At 53.7% G+C, this 20,681-nt stretch overlaps 1 protein-coding gene across 1 annotated transcript in view; it reads left to right on the top strand.

The window, feature by feature from the left end:
• Positions 1-122: 122 nt before the first annotated feature.
• The window catches only part of EEF1AKMT4 (EEF1A lysine methyltransferase 4), a 31,488-nt gene continuing 10,929 nt past the window's right edge, over positions 123-20,681 (top strand). The window contains exons 1-2 of the mRNA XM_077826550.1: positions 123-348; positions 18,245-18,528. Coding sequence (XP_077682676.1) covers positions 123-348; positions 18,245-18,528 — 510 coding nt within the window. The remainder of the gene's footprint in view (positions 349-18,244; positions 18,529-20,681) is intronic.

Raw genomic sequence — 20,681 nt, forward strand, 5'->3', positions numbered from 1 at the left:
GAGTGTTTTCAGCGTTGCACCAAACCCGGCCCGGAAGTGCCACGTTTTTTGTGGGGATACACGTGGGAGGCGGCAGGTTCGGTTTCAGCGACCAGCTGCAGATCGGCCACGCCCCCTGATCGATGGCCCCGCCCTCAGATAGCAGCCGCCGCCGCCGCGCCCCTGGCTCCGGGAGCCTGGATCTTCCCTGGCTGCCGGACTCTAACCTCCGGTACCGGGACCGGCGCTTCTGGGATTCGCGGTACCGCCAGGCGGGGGCTACTGCGGCTGAGTGGTTTGGGGGCTTATCCTGCTTCCGCCAGCAGCTGGAGGCGGAGCTGCGCCCGGGGGACCGGATCCTGGTGCTGGGTGAGTGAAACCCCCCGGGGCTACCCCTCAGCCTCATCGGGGCTTACACCTCCCTCCCGCGGACCGGCGCCTGGGGCTGGGTTAGGGGCACCCCGGCCTCTGTCCCCGTTTTCCTCTGCGGGGCTGGATCTTGGGGGTGGGTTTCTGCTGGGGGTCCCCGCGCGGGATGACACGTATTTCCACTGCCCGGCACTAAGATACCTTCCCCCCCCCCCCCCCCCCGCGCTTTCGGTTTATTGTAGGTCCTCCATAAACAAAACACTGATGGTGCCTTTCTTCTCTGCGAAGGGTGCCCCCCGGAGTTGCGGTAACGTCAGGGCTTGCGCCCTGAGAGAGCTGCAGCCTCCCGGGAGCCTGGGGGGACTGGTCTGCCCTAGGAGACGCTCCCTCAGTGGGGGACCTGGGTCTAGCTCCGTAAGGCGGATGGGACTGAGCCATGTCCCTGGATAGTGCTGCACCCCTTGGACTGTGCAGGGCCCAGTGACTCGGAGATGTGGATAACACATGGCTCAGACATGCCTGTGCCATGAGACTGAAGCATGTTTTAACCATGCTGGGCTCTGGCCTGTCCCGGGGCCCCCTGGCTGAGGAGCTGGACTGGTGTAGTTGGGGCAGACGCAGTGCGGCCAGAAGAGGACAGTGGTGACATGCTAGCCAGTGTGATCCTGCACCTGATGCCGAGTGACAGGGCTGGGATGGAGCCGGTTGCGGTAGTGGCCCCTCTACACTGAGGTAGTGCCTAGAGGCCCCAGCCCCAGTGAGCTCAGCCACGTGAAGTTAGATCTATCTTCCTGGGAAGTAGCCTTGAGAACCTGGTACTGGCATAGCCTCGTCTACCTGAGCCTGCTGGCAGTTAGGAAGGAAAGCTCTGAGACCCCTGACCTGCCTCCTCTCATGTCCAGGATTGTTATCTCTGGAGCCTACTGACGCATCGAGTGTTAATGTTGCTAACTGTTTCATTGCTGATCATTGTAGTAGAGAAATCCAGTGGTGTTGGGATTGTGGGGGGAGCCTGAGCAGAGAATCGTCCCTTTGACCCACGCACATCTCCACCCTGGGCTGGGCACTTCCAGGTGTGGAAGGGGAAGGTACTGGCGAGTGAGCAGCTGCTGGTGTTAGCAATGGGAGGCAGCTGCACACCTGGCCTGGGGGAACAAGATCAATGGCTGGTTTCATCTGGATTACGTCCCAGCGGCTGTGGGGAAGGCCTGGGCTGTGTCAGGTGACCTCGGCCTGGGCTGTGTGAGAAGGTCTCTTTGAATCGGTGGTCCTTGAACGTGGCCTTTCTGGGGCTGAGTGCTGCAGGACAGACAGGGGAGAACATGGGAGACAGACAGGGGAGAACTGTCTTTCCCTCTGTCTGGGGGAGTAACTAGCTGCTTCTGAGGGGGGTTGTAGTGAACTTGGTGAGGAGGCATAGTGGGGTCTGCACTCTCCTGGAGAGGAGAGTGCCCCCTACTGACTCAAATGTGCCTCCCAGTCTGGTTAGCTGCTGACAGCTGACCACACTGCAGCCTGTTGGAAATTTCCCTGGGTCATAACCATAGGGAGTAGCCTAAATACCTCCTTACCTGTAAGGGGTTAAGAAGCTCAAGTAACCTGGTTGGCACCTGACCAAAGGAACCAATGGGGACAAAAGATACTTTCAAATCTGGTGGGGGGGGGGGGGAAGAGGTTTTGTTTTGGGGTCTTTGTTTTCTGTGGCCGTTTGCTCTTGGGACTAAGAAGGACGCAACATCAATCCATGTTCTCCAAATCTTCCTGAGCAAGTCTCTCATATTTCAAATTTGTAAGTAACAGTCTGGGATGGCGTATTAGTTTCTTTGTTTTCTCAACCTGTGAATTTTCCCTTTGCTAGAGGGAGGTTTATCACTGTTTTGTTGTAACTTTGAAACTAAGGCTAGAGGGGTTTCAGAGTAGCAGCCGTGTTAGTCTGTATCTGCAAAATTATAATCCACCTTGATTATCACTACAAAAAGTTTTTTTTTCTCTCCTGCTGGTAATAGCTCACCTTACCTGATCACTCTCATTTCAGTGTGTATGGTAACACCCATTGTTTCATGTTCCCTGTGTATATATAAAATCTCCCCCTGTATTTTCCACTGAATGCATCCGATGAAGTGAGCTGTAGCTCACAAAAGCTTATGCTCAAATAAATTTTAGATTCTAAGGTGCCACAAGTACTCCTTTTCTTTTTAAGGCTAGAGGGGGTTCCTCTGTGCTCTTTGTATTTTCTGCTACTCTGTAAGGTTAACTACCAGCCTAAGTTTGCGGAGGTGATTCTTTTACCGTTTTCTCTTTAAATAAAATCGTTCTTTTTAAGAACCTGACTGATTTTTCCATTGTTCCAAGACCCAGGGTTTTGGGTCTTGGATCATTTTGTAACCAATTGGTTAGGATATTATTCTCAAGCCTCCCCAGGAAAGGGGATGAATAGGCTTGGGGGAGTATTTTGGGGGAATAGGACTCCAAGTGGTCCTTTTCCTGAATCTTTGTTTAACTCACTTGGTGGTGGCAGCAGTACCCATCCAAGGACAAGGAAGGATTTGTGCCTTGGGGAAGTTTTTAACCTAAGCTGGTAAAAATAAGCTTAGGGGGCCTTTCATGCGGTTCCCCACATCTGTACCCCAGAGTTCAGAGTGGGGAAGGAACCCTGACACCCTGGTAAGTTTATTAAGGTTTTACAATGACTCAGTTTCCACACAAGCATTCCTTTATTAGTCCAAAGGCCACTTGGCATTGGTTACATCCAAAATATCAACATAATCAGATTCTACCACCAGGAACATAAGAACAGCCGTACTGAGTCAGACCAAAAGTCCATCTAGCCCAGTGTTCTGTCTTCTGACAGTGGTCAATGCCAGGTGCCACAGAGGGAATGAACAGAGCAGGTGATCATCAAGTGATCCGTCCCCTGTTGCCCATTCCCAGCTTTTGGCAAACAGAGGCTAAGGACACCATTCCTGCCTAATGGCCACTGATGGACCTATCCTCCATGAACTTATCTAGTTATTTTTTGAGCCCTGTTATAGTCTTGGCCTTCACAACATCCTCTGGCAAAGAGTTCCACAGGTTGACTGTGCATTGTGTGCAAAAAATACTTCCTTTTGTTTTAAACCCGCTGCCTATTAATTTTATTGGGTGACCCCTAGTTCTTGTGTTAGGAGAAGGAGTAAATAATACTTCCTTATTTACTTTCTCCACACCAGTCATGGTTTTATAGACCTCTATCATATCCCCTTAGTTGTCTCTTTTCCAAGCTGAAAAGTCCCAGTCTTATTAATCTCTCCTCTTATGGCAGCCGTTCCATACCCCTAATAATTTTTGTTGCCGTTTTCTGAACTTGTTCCAGTATCTTTTTTGAGATGGGGCGACCACATCTGCCCACAGTATTCAAGATATGGGTGTACCATGGATTTATATAGGGGCAATACGATGTTTTCTGTCTTATCTATCCCTTTCTTAATGATTCCCAACATTCTGTTCGCTTTTTTGACTGCCGCTGCACACTGAGGGGATGTTTTCAGAGAACTATCCACAATGACTCCAAGATCTCTCTTGAGTGGTAACAGCTACTTTAGAGCCCATCATTTTATAGGTATAGTTAGGATTGTTTTCCAATGTGCATTACTTTGCATTTACCAACACTGAATTTCATCTGCCATTTTGTTGCCCAGTCACCCAGTTTTGAGAGATCCTTTTGTAGCTCTTCACAGTCTGCCTGGGACTTAACAATCTTGAGTAGTTTTGTGTCATCTGCAAATTTTGCTACCTCACTGTTTACCCTTTTTCGAGATCATTTATGAATATGTTGAATAGGACTGGGCCCAGTACAGACCCCTGAGGGACACCACTATTTACCTCTCTCCATTCTGAAAACTGACCATTTATTCCTACCCTTTGTTTCCTATCTTTTACCCCGTTACCAATCCATGAGAAGACCTTCCCTCTTATCCTATGACAGCTTACTTTGCATAAGAGGCTTTGGTGAGGGACCTTGACAAAGACTTTCTGAAAATCTAAGTACACTATATCCACTGAATCCCCCTAGTCCACATGCTTGTTGACCCCCTCAGAGAATTCTAGTAGATTGTTGATGCATGCTTTCCATTTACAAAAACCATGTTGACTCTTCCCAACAAATTATGTTCATCCATGTGTCTGACAATTTTGTTCTTTACTATAGTTTCAACGAGTTTGCCTGATGCTGAAGTCAGGCTTACTGGCCTGTAATTGCCGGGATAACCTCTGGAGTCCTTTTTAAAAATTGGTGTCACATTAGCTATCCTCCAGTCATTTGGTACAGAAGCTGATTTAAATGATAGGTTGCAGACTACAGTTAGTAGTTCTGCAATTTCACATTTGAGTTTCTTCAGAACTCTTGAGTGAATCCCATCTGGTCCTGGTGACTTATTACTGTTTAGTTTATCAATTTGTTCCAAAACCTCCTCTAATGACACCTCAATCTGGGATAGTTCCTCAGATTTGTCACCTAAAAAGGATGGCTGAGGTTTGGGAATCTCCCTCACTTTCTCAGCTGTGAAGTCCGATGCAAAGAATTAATTTGGTTTCTCCGCAATGGCCTTATTGTCCTTGAGTGCTCCTTTAGCATCTCGATCGTCCAGTGGCCCCACTGGTTATTTAGCAGGCTTCCTGCTTCTGATGTACTTAAAACATTTTTTGCTATTACTTTTTGAGTCTTTGGCTAGCTGTTCTTCAAATTCTTTTTTGGTCTTCCTAATTATATTTTTTACACTTCATTTGCCAGAGTTCATGCTCCTTTCTATTTTCCTCACTAGGAGTTAACTTCCACTTTTTTAAAGGAAGCCTTTTTGCCTCTCATTGTGTCTTTTACTTTGTTTATTCACACTGGCACTTCTTTGGTTCTCCTAGTGTGTTTTTTTTAATTTGGGGTGTACATTTAAGTTGAGCCTCTATTATGGTGCCTTTAAAATGTTCCCATGCAGCTTGCAGGGATTTCACTTTTGGCGCTGTACCTTTTTAATTTGTGTTTCACTAACCTCCTCAGTTTTGTGTAGTTCCCCTTTCTGAAAATAAATGCTACAGTGTTGGGCTGCTGTGGTGGTTTTCCCCACGACAGGGATGCTAAATCTAATTATATTACGGTCACTATTACCAAGGGGTCCAGCTATATTCACCTCTTGCTCCACTTAGAACTAAATCAAGAATTGTCTCTCGTGGGTTCCGGGACTAGCTGCTCCAAGAAGCCGTCATTTAAGGTGTCAAACTTCACCTCTGCATCCCGTCCTGAGGTGACATGTACCCAGTCAATATGGGGATGGTTGAAATCCCCCATTATTATTGTGTTTTGTTTTAATAGCCTCTCTGATCTCCCTGAGCATTTCACAGTCACTATCATCATCCTGGTCGGGTGGTCTGTAGTATATCCCTACTGCTATATTCTTATTAGAGCTTGGAATTACTATCCATAGAGATTCTATGGTACAATTTAGTTCATTTAAGATTTTTTAATTTATTTGATTCTATGCTTTCTTTCATGTGTAGTGCCACTCCCCCACCAGCACGACCAGTTCTGTCCTTCCGATATATTTTGTACCCTGGTATTACTGGGTCCCATTGATTATCCTCATTCCACCAAGTCTCTGTGAGGCCTATTATATCAATATCCTCATTTAATACGAGGCACTCTACTCGCCCATCTTACTATTTAAACTTCTAGCACTGGTATATAAGCACTTTATAAACTTGTCACTTTTTAGCTGTCTGCCATTACATGATGTAAATGAATGGGTCTCTTTTTTTTTTTTTTTCATTTGACTCTGTCATCAGATCCTCCCTACATTTTATCATCTTCCATCCTCTCCTCATTACTCGGACATGGGGAGGATCTATTAATGGAGATTCTCTAAGGGATGTCTCTGTCCAAATCACGTGCTCCTCTGCACATGTTGGCTTTCCCCCAGCCCTTAGTTTAAAAACTGCTCAAGACCTTTTTAATGTTACGTGCAAGCAATTTGGTTCCATTTTGGTTTAGGTGGAGCCCATCCTTCCTGTATAGGCTCCCCCTTTCCCCAAAGTTTCCCCAGTTCCTAATAAATGTAAACCCCTCCTCCGTACACCATCATCTCATCCACGCATTGAGACCCTGCAGTTCTGCCTGTCTAACTGGCCCTGTTCATGGAAGCATTTCGGATAATGCTACTATGGAGGTCCTGGACTTCAATCTCTTACCCAGCAGCTTAAATTTGGCCTCCGGGATCTCTCTCCTATCCCTCCCTATGTCACTGGTACCTACATGTACCACGACCACCAGCTCCTCTCCAGCACTACACATAAGTCATCTAGATGTCTCGAGAGATCCGCAACCTTCGCACCAGGCAGGCAAGTCACCATGCCGTTCTCATGGTCATTGCAAACCCAGCTATCTATGTTTCTAATGATCGAACCGCCCATTACTAATACCTGTCTCTTCCTAATAGCTGGAGTTCCCTCCCCCGGAGAGGTATCCTCAGTGCAAGAGGATACCACATCATCATCTGGAAGGAGGGTCCCAACTATGGCATCGTTTTCCTCTGCTCCATTGGGTGTTCTCCTTCCCTGAGGCTTTCATCTTCCTCAACAGCAAAGAGGCTCTCAGGCCAGGGGTGGGACCGTTCTACTGTGTCCCAGAAAGTCTCATCTATGTACCTCTCTGTCTCCCTTCGCTCCTCCAGCTCAGCCACCCTGGTCTCCAAAGGCTGTACACAGTCTCTGAGGGCCAGGAGCTCCTTGCACAGAATGCATACATACACCACCTGTCCAAAGGGCAGGTAATCATACATGCTGCATTGGGTGCAATAAACTGGGTAGACCCTACTCTGTTGCTGGACTTCTGCCTGCATTCTCTTTTTTACTCCAGCAGCTTGTTCCTTTGTTTTGCTTTTATGGGGGGGGGGTGTTTTTTGGCTTAAGTTTAAGGAATGTTAGTGTATGTAGCCCCCATACCCCCTCTAAACTACCTCAGAACATTCCCCTGTTAGCTGCTCCTGTTCAAAAAGCCTTGTTAAGAAGCTCTCAGCCTTGCCTAGCAGGCTGCTAGGCTCAGCATCCAACAGTCACACATGGTCCGCAAACAGACCACATGGTATATTTCAGTCCAGCAGCAGCATATCACCATGCACACTCTCGCTCTCTACAGTGATCAGCATCCCCCGAATACTCCAGCCAGGTCAGGCCCAGGAGCTGTCTTCCCCCAGAGGGGCAAGGGAAAGCTCTGAGCACTCAAAAAGCTTGCTAACAAGCAAGCAATGTCTCTGCTGGTGATTGGACCTTAGCTAAAGTCAGTGGAAGCAGTTTAGGGCTGCACTCTGCTCGTCAAGGTTTTTCCCCGTCTCTCACTTTGCCATATTTTGTCCCTGACTACTGCACTAAGCGTTTCTAACCAATTATTCACTGCACCTGGTGCCCAATTAACCATGTTTTCTTTAGTCCTGTTGCTTAGCCCAAACCTTAAATCGGGGAATGCTGCTATTCCAAAGGGTCACTACGTGTTTAACACAAACAGTCCTCCTTTCTCATGATTTCTTTTTTTGGTCACGTGCTTTGGGCCAGTCACTCATGCTAAGATCCAAACTCAATTTAAAACCGTAGCTCACCTAGGGCTAATGTGGCCTGTATTCCTACATGTCCTGAGATGGTGTTAGGTGTGGGTGTGTTCTAACTGTTCTCCTCTTTTCTCCCCCCGCCCCCCTTCCATCCTTGGGTATTCCACAGCCCCTGCTCTATCTGGCTAGTCATTCACTGCTCTCTTAATAAGGCTGGTCTATGCTACAGGAAATGCCCTTTGCTGACAGTGGGTGTCAGTAACACATGCAGGTGGAAAAGGAGGACTTGTGGCACCTTAGAGACTAACAAATTTATTTGAGCATAAGCTTCCATGAGCTACAGCTCACTTCATCAGATGCATGCAGTGCATTTCCACTGAATGCATCCAATGAAGTGAGCTGTAGCTCATGAAAGCTTATGCTCAAATAAATTTGTTAGTCTCTAAGGTGCCACAAGTCCTCCTTTTCCACCTGCATGTGTTACTGACACCCACTGTCAGCAAAGGGCATTTCCTGTAGCATAGACCAGCCTTATTAAGAGAGCAGTGAATGACTAGCCAGATAGAGCAGGGGCTGTGGAATACCCATCTGGCTAGTCATTCACTGCTCTCTTAATAAGGCTGGTCTATGCTACAGGAAATGCCCTTTGCTGACAGTGGGTGTCAGTAACACATGCAGGTGGAAAAGGAGGACTTGTGGCACCTTAGAGACTAACAAATTTATTTGAGCATAAGCTTTCATGAGCTACAGCTCACTTCATTGGATGCATTCAGTGGAAATGCACTGCATGCATCTGATGAAGTGAGCTGTAGCTCATGGAAGCTTATGCTCAAATAAATTTGTTAGTCTCTAAGGTGCCACAAGTTCTCCTTTTCTTTTTGCAGATACAGACTAACACGGCTGCTACTCTGAAACATGCAGGTGGGTGGGCACAGAGCATGATGTGGCTGCAAGTGTAGCCAAGGACATGCCATGCCCAGCTCTGGTTCAGCCACATCCCTTGCTGATGTTCATTGTCGGTGCCAGGCAGGTCTTGAGCCAGGCCACTGGCCCAGCAGGGCGAGTGAGTGGTTTGGGGCTTGTGCGGATCCTCGTTCCAAGGAGGAAGCTGTTTGTGGAGCAAAGGGGCTGTAAGATGCCAGCTTGGCTTGTGTAGCTTATCCCTCTAAGGTGACGTCCATATGTGCCAGCCCACCCCTTATTCCCCTGTCCTCCCAAGACTCTATGGGGGAAGCAGGCCTCTGGCCTACAGCCTGAGCGCCCCATTCCATAGATCAGAGCTGCAGCCTGTGTGTGTTTACACCATATCCGTCTGTGAAGCCATCAAGGGCCCGCTTATTCCAGGGCAGCCTTGGCAGCAGGGGGTGCATTGGAGACCCCTGAATTTCTGCTGCAGAGGTAACCTCTAGAAAACAAGTACCTGCCAATTCCTCCTGAGCACCACCAGGGGGCAGCATGGCTCTTTCGAGTGAGGCTGAGGATGCTGGACTCTGGCCCTGATGTGGGCGAGTGCAGAGCCCGGGGTGAGGGAGGCCCTGGGCCGTTGGGGCTGCCTCTGTGAGCTGGCTTAGGGCTGGTCTCCTTTGCGTCTCCTTGCTCTCTGGCCCCTCTTCCCTGCCTCCCCTCAAGCATCTCTGGGGAAAGCCTGCTGCTCTTTCCCAGCATGCTTTGCTAATGAGACTCTTGCACTCCTGTCTGTTGCACCCGAGAGCCGTGGGGATGCCTGGGAGTTTCTACCCGAGAGCCCCAGCCGGGTCCCGGTGGGTGCTGTACCCAGCAGGGCTTCGCGCTCACCCCTCTGCTGTCCTCTGAGGCCTCGCTTTAGCAGAAGAGCTCACGCTGCCCTCCTCCGCCTGCAGCGAGCCCAGGGCCCATGGGGAGAGCTGAGGCGGAGAGGAAATGGGAGAGAACCCAGGAGTCCTGAACCCCCACCCCCAGTAGTCCCCAGCCTACGGCACGCGGAGGCTACCATGGGGCAGCCTTTGGAAGGGGAACGTCCGTGGGAGGGAGTTCACTGCCCCTGTGGCCCCTGGGTATTGTCACTGGGCTAGAGCTGCGGCACCTGTGCCTGGCAGCGAGGATCTGGGGGCTCACTTCGCCCAAGCCAAGCTGGGATTGCTCTGCGAGGGCTGGGCTCCACCTGGGCTGTGTGGTGGGAGCTGTGTCCTGCTGCTGGCTAGGTCTGAGGTTACTCCAGGCGGGGCTGGGACTGAGCAGCGACTCTCCCTTGTGGGCTCTGTGCTCAAGGGAGGAATGGGGGTTTTGCAGAGGCCCTGAATCCCTGCATCAGGGATGGGTCTCCCCGCCCCAGCCTATGATCACTTACCCAGGGCTGGTCCCCAGTCTGTCCTGTGTCCCCTCTCCCCAAATGTGCTCAGGATCTGCTGCCATTCCCACCATCTTCCTCTTCCCCCTCCGGGAGAGGTGTCCAGCAGCAGGGGGCTCAGACCTCCTGCAGGGTCTCTCCTCAGGCCATAGGAAATGTTGGCTCCCTGCTAATCCCACTTCAATCATCCTCCCCTTTCTCTGCAGTGACAGGACGAAGGGCAGGGCCAGGTGCTCCCTTGGGGGCTCCTCCCTGCACTTCCTAGAGCCCTGGCGTTTGGAGCAGACCAGAGGAAGTCCCTAGAGACAGCCATTGGTCTGGCTTTATATGTGGCCGTCCCTCCCCCGCCGCTCTAGTGGGATGGACCAGGCAAAGCGTCAGAAGCCTCCCCACCTTCCTGGGTGGTCAGAGTGGAAGATGGGACTGAGGGCTTGCGACACATCAGGGACTCTGCACCGGTTCTCCCCCCAGCCCCCGCTCCCCGGAAATGATACTGACCTCCTTTGTGAAGGGCTTGGAGCTCTACGGGTGACAAGGGCAATGGAAGAGCAAAGTGCTGGTAAGGGTGAGCTTTAGATTCCCGTCCAGAGGCTTCTGTGCAGTAACAATCAAGGCATTTTCTGATGTTGACTGAGGAACCGTCTCACCTCCAAGCGGGAAGAATTCCTCCTGAATTCGCCCCTCAGAGTACGTCTACATGGCAGCGTGAAACCAGGGTTTGAACTCAGACTCAAGCCTAACCCTCCCGTTCCATTTACATGCAAATTGCACCAATCCAGGGCTTGGATCCAGCATCCCAGGACCCCATGGGGTGGAGGGTTTGTGCCTGAGCCAAATTGGGGCCTAGGGTTCAAGCCCTATTGCTTTACAGTGTAAATACAGCCGCACTGGACTCCTGCTCTGGGGGTCTGCCAAAAAAATACCACGGGCTGGCCTTCTGTGTCCTCTGGAGATTCATGTTTGGACAGTAAAGTTTTCCTGCTCTGCATCACGAACAAAGGGCTGTGGGGAATGCGTTTTGCGAGGGTGCTGGGAAGTCTCAGTTGTGGGTGGTTGGACTCAGGCCTGCAAAATGCAGGGTAGATGCTGGAGCCCCAGGTTCAATTGTTCCTGGTCTTACAAACGTGTTTAGATGCTCAAGCCCAGGGTCTGCTAGGTCGAGTTCTGCTAACCCTGGGCTTGCACTGCAGTATAGACAGACCCAAAAAGGCTTCAAATGAGAGTACAGTCCTTGCTTGCAACAATACGCTGCGAACCGTGGGCTTGGGACCTGAGAACAGCCATGGAAGAGCCGGCTGGCATGCGCTGTCTGCGTATCGCGGAGTTGCACATCAGTTTATGCTACACGTCTCTCACCTTGGCCGGTGAATTTGCTGACAATCCGTGTGTGCCGACTGCATTGAGGGAGGGTATCCAGAGCTGTTGCCGGTGCCCTTTATTCTGAGCAATAAAATCTTTGAAGATCCGTCTATGCTGCAATGAAACAGCCATGCCCAGCCTGTGCCAGCTGACTTGAGCTCACAGGGTTATAAAATTGCAGTGTAGACCGGGATCCTCGCAGGGTCCCAGAGGCTGGGCTACAGCCCAAGCCCCAGTGTCTACCCTGCAGTTTTATAGCCCCAGCCCGAGTCAGCTGACACGGGCCGGCTGCAGCTGTTTTATTGCAGTGTAGACAGATCCAGAGGGAACTAGCCTGGCCCGTATCTCACATCTAGACTGAACGCTATGTTTCAGGGGAAGCTACGAAAGCGCCGTTGGCCTTTGGAGGTCTGAGAGGCAAGAATGCCCCATCCCTAAAGGGAGGAGAACGTTGGTGACCTGCACTTCCTACGGCGAGGGTGCGCCATCAGGACATCCGTTTCTCTGTGCTGGCTCGGGCAGAGCCCTGGCATCAGCACAGCGCCGGAAGTGCTCTGTGATGGCGGGAGCCAGTTTCCAGCAGCCCTTGGCTTTGGCTGGGGGTTGGTAGAGCTGCAGCTGCTTCTTCCAATTAAAGGGGCCTCTTCATTCATGAGTTTCCAAGTGCTGGCAGCCCTTAAGTTGGAACGTGAAGTCTGGCTGTTCCACAGTGTGGCGGGGGGGCAGATGGGTGAGAGCCCTCGGCGGCTGCGACTACTTCCAAATGGAAAAGGCAGCACCTAGGTATCCGGGACTTGCTCAAACATGGTGCCGTGGCTGCTGTCCCCATAGCATGGTGGAGCCAGTGCATTGGTTCGCTGTATGTTTTGTTAGCATCTTCGGAGGTAGCGTAGTAACCGGGCCACACACTTGTGTATTTACGCTGCTGTCACCCCTGTGAGGCCGGGCAGGGCTTTTATCCCCTCATTGCAGTCTGGGAATTGAGGCACAAAGACTGAGACTTGGCCAAGGGCCCATGAGATGTCTGGAACAGCAGGGTCTAGAACCCAGGTCTCCCAGGTACCGGGCTGGCACTCTGACCACTGAGCTAGCCTCCCTCATCCCCCACAAGCTGCAGGTGGCTAAATGGAGGAAAAGTGGAACAGAAGATCGGTGTTGCTGTTAATGCAGGATGGTTGGACACTTAAGAAATGACCCAGCAGTGGGGGTGACCTGCTGCCACACTAGCTGAGCAGCAAACCACAGAGCATCGTGGCCCAGGTGCTGGGGATGCCTAGCAAGGGGGGTCTTTGCTGCTTGGCTGGGCAGTGCAGGAGGTGAGACCTGAGTGGGGGCAGCCGTTGCAGGCTTGTGACTCGGATGTCTGGCGCACGACTGAACCTGATGCTGCAAACAGCTGACTCCTGCTGTGAACGTCGAACTGTCCCATGACTGCCGTGGGCCGGGTGGAGGAGGGACGACTGATGCCCCGCACCTGGTGGTGCGCAGGCAGGGCGCCTCTACGCTTGGGCCAGCTGTTGAGATGGGCACAAGGGCTCTGATCAGAACACGTCTCCACCAGCAAGGCCCCTCACAGACAATAGGCGAGGGCTCTGGAGGGATTTGCTGGCTGATAACTGATCTGGGTGGAAACCTTGGCTTGACCCAGTTAACAACGAAGAGCTGTTCCCCCGCGAGGATGCCAGGACAAAGGGCCGGGCCAAAGGGCTGAGAAGCCAGGGGGTCTTCACCAGCGCAACGTCTGCCAATCCAGAGTACAAAGAGCAGAGCCTGGAGGAGGAGGCTGGAACACCCAGTTGTGTGGCAGAGGGGCTGACCTGCATGGCATGACAATGCACAGGGCGGGATGGTTGAATTCTAGGTTCTGCTTTTAAAGCCCAGTCCTGGCATCTGGGCATGAATTGCCAACGCGTTCTTATTTTTCTGACCCCAGCGCCTCGGAGCCCTGGTCATGCACCAAGACTCTGTGGTGCTAGGAGCTGTACAAACGGTGGTCCCTGCCCCAAAGAGCTTCCAATCTAAGTATAAGACAAGAAATGACAGATGGACGTGGACAGACGGGAGCACAAGGAAACACTGAGACACACTTAGCTGCTGTCTATCACAATGTTAGCAGCAGCCTGGCTTTGGTCGGCACTTCCTAGTGGTAAGTGCTAACATTAGCTAAGTTGGGGGGCGTAGCCAATGAGGAATGTGGGGGGGATTCTCCATCACTTGAAGCCTTCGCCCCAAGACCGGGTGTCTCTGTCTAGAAGAGATGAGTGGGTGGGCTGGGTGCGGGGACTGCTAGGTGTACTCTACGGCCAGTCTCTCTGCAGGAGGTGATTGCCTTCTGGCCTCACTGTCAGAGTGCAGGGGAGCACAGCCTTGCCTAGGGTGAGGAACCTGGTCATTTTGGCCAATCCGTGCCTCTGGAGAATCAATGCACTATTCACCTGTGGAACTCCTTGCCAGGGAATGTTGTGAAGACCAACAGTAGAACTAGGTTAAAAAAACCTAGATAAGTTCATGGAGGATAGGGCCACAAATGACTACAAGCCAAGGTTCAGGGGCACCCCCCAATGCTCGGGGCATCCCATAACCTCTGACTGCCAGGAGGGGAAGACATGGATCCCTCCATAATTACCCTGTTCTGTACAGTCCCCTGCAGCTCTGATACTGGCCACGGACGGAGATAGGAAGCAGGGCAAGATGGACCATGGTCTGACCCAGTGTGGTTTCAGAGTAACAGCCGTGTTAGTCTGTATTCGCAAAAAGAAAAGGAGTACTTGTGGCACCTTAGAGACTAACCAATTTATTTGAGCATGAGCTTTCGTGAGCTACAGCTCACTTCATCAGATGCATACCGTGGAAACTGCAGCAGACTTTATATATACACAGAGAATATGAAACAATACCTCCTCCCACCCCACTGTCCTGCTCTTATAAACACGCTCCCCGTGAGTTACGTGGCGCATGGTTTTGTCTTGGTTTGTAAAGCCTTTGGGCGTGATTGCGGGGTGGGGGTGGACAATGCCCATCACATCCTGCTTCTCTAGCCTGATCCCTTTGCTGTCCTGAGCACAGTGCTTCTCCTGTGAATTAACCAGATCCCCCAGCAGGCCACGGGGAAGTCCTGTCTGTCCAGGGGATTTAACCGGGAGGAGAGGAGTCAAAGCTTCATTTAATTCCACCTGGTGCTTTATCCATCTCTGATCTGGCTGCTGCTGCAGCTTTTAACCTGGTGCCTCCTTAATCTGGAGTTTTCCCCGAGTTTCCGAGCAGGTTCAGATTAACAGGGTCTAATCGCCTGATCCCCTAACAGGATCAATCTATACGATCTGTGATTAATAGCAGCCAAATCCCCCTGAGGCTGAGGGCTGCTCAGGAAAGGTAGGAGGGGAGCCCTGGGGTGTGGGGTGCGGGCTGGAGCCAAGCCTGATGGTAGGGCTGAGTGTGCTAGGCCAGGCCCCATCTGGAGCAGGGAAGGGAGTGTCTCACCCAGTCTGGAGCAGGCAGAGAGCCTTGGGGAGGGGAGTTCTGCATTGGGGAGACCCCCAGGGATACACCTTCCCTGGCCTAGCTGCAACCCCTGCATGAGGCTTGGCTTGGGAGCTTCCCCAGCCCCTGGTCTGAGGGCACTTGGCCAAGGCTTGGCTGTCCCAGATACCTTTGCTGCAGGGCAATACCAGGCTCCCCCCTGCCTTGGTCTCCCATGTACCCCTGTGGGGCTGGCTGGGGAGCTCCCTTGAGAGCGTGGACAGCCCGTTCCCTTCCCTGCTCTGCCTCACATGCACTAGAGAGTCGCAGATGCTCCTTCCACCCCCCACTCTCTCCAAATCGGTTAAAGCCTGCCAGATGGTGCCAGGCTGCAGTAATCTGCCCACTGGCCAGTGGCCCTCTGCATCCCAGCTACATCCCTACCTGGTGGGTCGGCTCCCCATGCAGCTCAAGGGGTGGGAAGGGGGCAGGAATGGGGAGCCTGGGAGGGGTGTAGGGACCCACAGACTGGCTGCACCCAGCACTGACTCAGCTGTCAGAGAAACCAAGTAAAGACCTTGGCTGCTGGGGGGGATGCCCTATCTCTGCAGCCCCACCTGGCATTGGGGGGAGCTGCCCGGTGTCTGCACCCCAGCCTGGCATGGCGGGGGGGGTGGCTGCGTCACTGCGGGGGATGCACTGTCTCTGCACCCCAGCCTGGCATTGGGTAATGCTGTGCATCTGAGGGATCTGCCCATCTCTGCACCCCTGCCTGGCACGGGGGGTGGGGGGCTGTGTTGCTGGGGGAGCTGCCCGGTGTCTGCACCCCAGCCTGGTATTGGGAGGGGGCAGTACTGTGCTGTGGGGGGAGTTGCCCTTCATGCCCATGCCCCTGCCCCACCTCCCTGGGAGTAGTACACTCTCTGAACCTGTGCTGGTGTTGGAAACCCAGGGCATGGCAGGGACAGCCGAGTCCCTTCCATGTCACCAGAGGATCCAGTTCTGATGTTTGTGCTGCCCTGAGTGCGCTGCCCCAGACCACTCTGACATGGGCTGGCCCCGGTAAATCCCAGACTGGAGTCTCTCACGTGCCCGACCCGGAGTGGGGCAGGGCAGAATCTTGCTCCCTCTTCCCTGGTGCTGGGTTCCTGGCCAAACCCCTCTAGTCCGTGGTCAGGGCCGGATTAACCTTTTGTGGGCCCCCCCATTTTTGTGGGAGGCAATGGAGCATGGCCCAGGGAGGTCAGTCCCGGAAGGAGGGGCCAGCCAGAGTCAATGGGACATGGCATGGCAGGGGTGGCCCTGCTCCACCCAATGCGAGGGCACTATTTACAAACCGGCAGTTGCGAGATGCACAGTGGCCTGCCCAGCCCTGTGCTGCCAGCATGCCCCTTCCCCTTGGGGGCAGGCCCACGTCACACCACACAGCTCCCCCACCCAACACCCCTCGACTCCCTATGGCCAGAGCCCCCCCCAGATCCACCCACAAATGCACAGCGCCCTGCACAACACCACCCCTGCCCAGAGGCCCCCGATCACAACCCCACCACAACTGGCCTGCACCCCCAACTCCCTAGAGCCCAAACACACACAGATCCTCCCTGCCCCTTCCCAGCCCAGCACTTCCCGCTACTCCCCACAGACCCACTCCTGCAAGCCCTGCCTCCTGGCTGCACTCACCAGCCTTGCTGGGAGGCGACTGTGTCTGCCGGGTTGAGTTGGCAGCGTAGCCAGGGCTGGGAGTCGCTCTGTCCCCTCGTCCCCTCGGGAGTGGCTCAATCAGGCAGGCCAGGACCTACCCCGGCTGGGCCCCTCCAGGCAAGTGTGTCTTGAGGGACCCCAGCCAAGCCCTTCAAGCTCTTTTCCCCCCACACCTGGCCGAGACTAGCAAGGCTTCTGCACCAGTCCCAGGTGGCTCAGCTCTGGGGAGACAGGTGGGGCCCCACAGGTGGTGGGAAACAGACTGCCTGGAGCCAGAGGTGCACTGGGTTCTGGCCAGGGGGCAGAGATGAGCCCTCAGCCAGCCGGCGGGCAGGCCGAGGGGAGCAAGTGGTCGGCGGGGGAGGCCGGCAGGGTCTTGGGGTGCAGTGCAAGTGGAGCAGGCCGGGGCCCCTTCTGAGCATGGGCCTGGCTCCATGGAGCCACTGGAGCCATTGTAAACCCGTCACTGTCCATGGTGAAACTGGCCAGGCTGCCCGTGGAGAACCGAGTTCAGCAGGGCTGGGATCTGTGTCCCCAGTTGCCCTGTGGGATGGAGCAGAGTCTTGGGTCCTTCTGGCTGCTCTGCCTGGGCACGTCTGCCCGCCCATGACATTAAAATGGAATTTGCAAACTGCTCATTACGTGGAGCTTTGTCTCTAAGTTAATTTGACCCTGCTGCACCCCACCGCTCCCCCTCCCAGAACTGACTGCTCTTGGAATCGCAAAGCAGAACTGGAGGAGACCAGGCCTTTTTGGTGAGCCCCACAAAAATTGAGGTTACTACTTTTGATATCCAGCTTCCCCAGTCAGTTTGGAAACAGGTTGTTGAGTGTTTGGGCCCCGACCCCGGGCTGGGGCCCCGTCAGTCTGAGTGCTCTGTCTCTTCCGCAGTGCACTGTGGGGAGAGGAGGCTGGTCCAGAGCTTGCTGCAGAGAGGGCTTTGTGTGCCGGCTGCAGTGAAGGGAAATCGCTGGGGTTTGCTGGATTAGCTGTGATGACAGACAGGCCAGTCTCCTTCATGCTCCCCAGCTTACGGGGGGTGGGGGGGGGCAGGGAATGTGTGTTATCATCTCACCAATCTGGGGGTTGGGGAGCCGCTGGGAGGGGGCAGTGGGAAAGTCTCAACCTCCCATCCCCCACTGGACTTGATACTGTGTGTGACCAAGGCTTGAGCTCCTGGGTCAGCACCCCAGCAAATGGCAGCCCCTTTGCCTCCGGATCTGCCCCAGCATCCACAGACAGTGGAAAAGTGCATTAGCTGGATCTTGCGGCTAAAATGACTGGCACTGAAACAGTTAACACTGACATTTGAATAGTCTTCTGTAGGTTCCAGACTTAACAGCCTGCTGAGCTGGCTGGGGCAGCTGGCTCCGACTCCCCAGCTGCAAAACACTCACGGCTCTGCTGGGCGTCACGGAGCCACCCCTGTAGTTCAAGGACCCATCTGCCTCGGCTGGCTCTCACCTGGCCATCCTCCTTTTTGCAGGCTGTGGAAACAGCGCCCTGAGCTCCGACCTGTTCCAGCTCGGCTACACGGACGTCACCAGCGTTGACTACTCTCTGGTGTGCATCGCGGGCATGCAAGCCCGCTACGCCCAGTGCCAGGGCCTGCAGTGGGTGGTGATGGATGCTCGGGACTTGGCCTTCGCAGACGGCACCTTCGACGTGGTTCTGGAGAAGGGCACGCTGGATTCCATGATGGTGGCGGAGATGGACCCCTGGAATGTGTCACCCGAGACCACGGCGCTGCTGGACCAGGTGCTAAAGGAGGTGAGTGGGCAGGACTCAAAGGTCATTAGTGGCTCTGATCCCCTTGTGACAGTCGGTGCAGGGTGGGACCAGACTTGGTCCCAGCCAGGATGTAGACTCGTATCCGCCAGGCGTGGTGGACATGCCATGTGGATGTGTGATGGAGCTGGGACTGAGCATCCCTGCCACCCCCAGGAGAACAGCCCCAGCTGCCTGACTGCTCCAAAGCCAGGGGTAGAGTCGGCCTGGCCCATCCCTGGGCCACTGTCCAGGTGGGAGCCAGGCAGCACTGGGGTCAGGTCTTGGCTCTGATCTATGGGTCTGAGGGGAGCTGCCTCTCCCCCAAAGGGGGTGCTAGTTACTCCTCCCCACCCACGCTCTCCGTACGGAGCTCTTCCACCACCAGCATCTCCGCCAGCTACCGGGGCACATCCCAGCCATTCACCCCCTCCTGGAAACTGCTGAGCAGTGAGACACTGGAGTGAATGCAGTGTTCTTGGTTTGGCCCAGAGACCTCTGGCCACTGATGGTCTTGCTCTGCCCTGGGGCTGTATCCTGAGGTTGTGGAGGGGAGATGCTCTTGTGTTCCTTGCCTGGTCGTTCAGAGCTGGCTGATTTTGTCAGGGCAGGGATGTTGGTCCACAAGACTGCTGGATGGGCATCTCTGCTCTGAAGACAACATCAGGAAGGCAAAAGCGGGTCGGGGGGGGAACTGTGGGTCAAGATTGAGAGGCTTCAGCAGAGCTGGGAGCCCAGGGCAGGGATGGCAGAGGGGACTGCAGATTGGCACAGAGGGGCACTGGCAGAGCTGGGGAGGGGGGAGCCCAGGGCTGGGATGGCAGAGGGGGCTGCAGATTAGGACCGGGGCTGGGACTGGCTCCTTGGAAAGAGTTAAGGCTGCCTACTCTTTCAGGACTGCTAAGGGTGTGAAATTCCTCTTCCCTGTTCCTCCCCAGTACAATGACTCATCAGGGTTGCCATGGTGAAGTGGCTGCAGAGCCTGTTGCCTGCAAATAGTTTCAGTGGCTCATCCTTTGATGTTGTGTTCGGGCCAGTGCTGCCTGGGAAGCTGGCAGTGGCCATGGGAGCAGCAGGTCCCTGCCTCTGTTGGTGCAGGTGATGAGTGCTTGGCTTCACTCTGCCCTGTTGGGGCAGCAAGAGCCAGAGGGCAGCTCCGGTTGTGTCAGGGGAACTGCCTGCTAGGAAGATGGAGCTGGCTGTGGAATCTCCTCCCAGGGAAGGTCTGGCATAGGGGGCATCACACTGGGGCTCCGGAGACCTGGATTCTGTTCCCACCTCTGCCCTGCTGTCTGACCCTGGGCAAATCACTTCCCCTCCCACCCGTTGTCCAGTGAGGCTGTAAGTTCTCTGGCTCAGGAATGGTCTCTCGCTGTCTGTGCAGCGCCCAGCAGCGCGGGTGCCTGCTCTCAGTTGGGACGTCTGCACGTCTCACCGATCCACGGGGCTAGCGTGCCTCTGACCTTTCTGGGAGGGTAGCCCGTGTAGCGATAGGCCCTCGGCCAGCACTTCTTATGAAAGTCAGCCCCACGGCCTCGCTACCCAAATACTGGCGCTCTGGCTAAATCACCCCGGTGTCTCATTGTGCAGCAAGACGTTTCCCCTTTGGCAGCCATGCAATGCACAGGTGTTTTGCAGAGAGACAGAATGGCTTTTTCACAACACGCCAAAATCTGGAATACAACATGTCATAAGATCCTGAGGTTAGGACGGAAAAGACATGCATGTAAACTTTACCATGCTGCAGCATCACCTGTCTCTGTAGCCCAAAGCATCCAGCATCTCATCTTTCCCTCATTGGTAGCCAGTTCTTATACCCGCTCTGAACACCTCCATCTTCCGTTTCCAGTTACAGTCAGGCCAGTTCCGCATGTCCTGCTTCCCCTAGCTGCCAGTCCTTAGAAGTTCCTGTCTGGTCCTTGGCCTTCTATTGACTCTCCCAGGCAATTCCATTCATGCCTTAACCGTCTCTGATCGTTCATTGGAACCAACAACCCAGCCATGCCGCTTGCCTACCACGATTAACTCTTTCAGCCCTACCAGGTCTCCATAGGGGGTGAGTGGGTAAAGCGAGGCCCCTAGTGTAGACCAAGTGTACGCTGGCAGGAGTTTTTCTGCCTGTGTGTGTGTGTACATTCTACTACTTTCCTGAATGA

This window comes from Eretmochelys imbricata, chromosome 9 (assembly GCF_965152235.1).
Source record: "Eretmochelys imbricata isolate rEreImb1 chromosome 9, rEreImb1.hap1, whole genome shotgun sequence".
In the NCBI taxonomy this organism is placed as follows: domain Eukaryota; kingdom Metazoa; phylum Chordata; order Testudines; family Cheloniidae; genus Eretmochelys; species Eretmochelys imbricata.